We start from the raw sequence: 2,607 nt of genomic DNA on the forward strand, positions 1-2,607 counted from the left end.
CAGTATCACTACAGAAGTAGATTGCCCAATCTTCCTTCTGAGCAGTGGCTCATGGGTTTGAACTGTCAGTATGCTGCCAACAATTACAAGTGGTGGAAAGACATAAAACCAGCTCTAGTTGCTCCAGTACTAAGCTCCTTCCTGGGAGTCAGATACTTAGGGAGTATTGACTCTTCAGTTACCAAGTCCCATCCCCTTGACCGACTGCCTCAATAAGGGCCCAACTCATGTAATGCACTGTTGGGACCATAAAATATTAAGTTGCCTCCTAAATATTGGATTCATTCCAGGAACATTTGCTATCGCCAAGCTAAATCAGCCTGTCCAATACCACAAAACCTTACTCCCTTTTAACCAAGGAAGAAAAACTTCCAAAAGAGCACTACTCAATTAATTGCTCTAATATTCCTATAGCACACACATCTGGTAACAAATAGCTATTCCCGTAACCTAAACTGCAAAGCTTTTTCTGAAATCATTGGGTTGCAGAATTTTAAAAATGTATCTGCTTGCCAAAATTCCAATTTGGGTCAATTTTCCAAGGCTCTGTGCTTCTCTCCCTTTTCTACTAGGGAAGAGGAAAAGGAGGCAGCTGGCAGCTGGTGATTGAAATACAATTCCCCCTGGCATGTAAATCTTGGCTGACACCAGTGTGTTATTCCAGCCAGGCTCCTGGTGCTCCCTGGACCACCTGGCCAAGGCCTGCCCTTCCTGACAATTGTCTTCTGGATCCCATTGACAGTCAGGGTGGTAATCAGTGCAGCCTGCATCTGTGCAGTTCTTCATGGTTTCTAAAGCATTTTCACCTATAAAATCTCATCTGGGCCTCAGAAAACTGTGGGAGAGAATTAGAGCAGGTAAAACTATTCCCATTTTCCAGATAGGAAAACTTGGACTCTGAGGAGATAAATGATTTACTCAAGAATGCACAGTTAGTTTATCATAATCTGATGTCCTAACCTAGGTCTTCTATCTCTTACTCAAAAAGGAAAGGACTCTGCTGAAAGTAGCATGCCCTGATCCTCAGACCTACTGGGTTTGGGATTATTTCCAGTGGTACTCTACTTTTTAACTGCAAATAATAATTAATCTGGCCATGCAGACAGACCCACAAAAACAACTGTTTTATCACCAGCATTATAAAGAGATAACTATAAAAAATCAACATATATATGATGGATATATTATGACATTAGTATTCTATATTATATACTATAGAAGTTCTGGTGGTACAGTGGTTAAGCACTTTGCTGGTAACCAAAAGTTTGGTGGTTTAAGCCCAACAACTGCTCTGTGAGAGAAAGATGCAGCATTCTGCTTCCATGAAGATTTACAGCATTGGAAACCCTGTGGGTTTCAAGCATAGTTCTACTATGTCCTATAGAGTCACTATGAGTCAGAATTCAACTCAATGGTAATGGGTTTATAATATTATGACAAAAATAGTATATAATATAACATATTTATGATTTAGTTCAAGATTTTTCATGCTAATGGGTCATAGCCAATTAATTTGTATCATTAAATCAATTTAATGGATTGCTACCAGCATTAAGATAAAACAGTTGAATGATACAGGATAGGATAGAATTGAAAATGTCAGGGTGCATTGCTTGACTCAAAGGGAGCTATTGTTCTTGGAAGCCTTGTGTTCGTATATATGTGTATGCTGGATCACAATGTTGAAAGTATTTCTTACTGAGTAGTCTTTCTCTTTTCCTTGTTTTTCCTCTCTCCTTTTTCTGCCTTCTTTTTTCTTCTCTCTCTCCTTCTCTATGTATATATGGTGTATGCCCAAATATCCACTACCACTACTTATGGTATGTACCCCCATACCTGTCAAAATAGAGCTGTGCTCCTTAGAGTTTTCAATGTCTCTGAACTTTTGGAATAAATCGCCAAATATCTGCCATCTTTGTCCTATTTTTAGGTACCCTCCTCACTCCCCACATCCATCCCTTCCACCTCTAGTATTATCATTTCCTCACTCAAGAGTCTGGGGCAAGGATTGCTCTCTAAAGTTGATTTCCTTGAGCTCCTTCCATTTTCCCATCTGTTGAAAAAGTACTTGGGTAATGTCTTCAAGTCAGGGTCTGCTAGCTCTTTCCATGTTTTAGAAATCAGTTACTCTCTCTAACCCATCATATTTCCATTTCAGATGAGGCAGCTCAAGCCTGAAGCAATGAAGTCCCCAGGAAGCAGCACTTTGTGCCTCATGCTCATTGTGATTTATTCGTCCCAAGCTACGAAGAACTTGAATTTAGAACCTCTTGTTCATCCTTCGGTGAGTAAATCCATGTCTTCCATATTTTCCCCTGTTATATTTCTTTGATTTTCTGGGAATGTCACAGACAGAAAAAGCTTTAAAACAGAACAAAACAAAAACACTTTTCTAGTACCTTTGAGAAAATACTGCAAATATGGGGAGGAAAGGAAGATGAACATAAAGGGACATTAATATAATTACTGGGCTACAAATCGCCATACTTGGAAATCCGTGGTGACACAAGAAAAGGTTAAAATAAATTCAAGAGAGATTCCCCCAGGCTTTCCCCCTCTTTTTTTTTTTTTTTTTTAATTTATTAGGATTTGGGTGATGATTTACAG

At 39.1% G+C, this 2,607-nt stretch overlaps 1 protein-coding gene across 1 annotated transcript in view; it reads left to right on the forward strand.

Annotated features, from left to right (window-relative positions):
- Nucleotides 1-2,182: 2,182 nt before the first annotated feature.
- The window catches only part of ADGRF5 (adhesion G protein-coupled receptor F5), a 113,519-nt gene continuing 113,094 nt past the window's right edge, over nucleotides 2,183-2,607 (forward strand). The window contains exon 1 of the mRNA XM_042780316.1: nucleotides 2,183-2,284. Coding sequence (XP_042636250.1) covers nucleotides 2,183-2,284 — 102 coding nt within the window. The remainder of the gene's footprint in view (nucleotides 2,285-2,607) is intronic.

This window comes from Orycteropus afer, unplaced genomic scaffold, assembly GCF_000298275.1.
Source record: "Orycteropus afer afer isolate SDZICR_OR568_19922 unplaced genomic scaffold, OryAfe1.0 scaffold00034, whole genome shotgun sequence".
NCBI lineage: Eukaryota > Metazoa > Chordata > Mammalia > Tubulidentata > Orycteropodidae > Orycteropus > Orycteropus afer.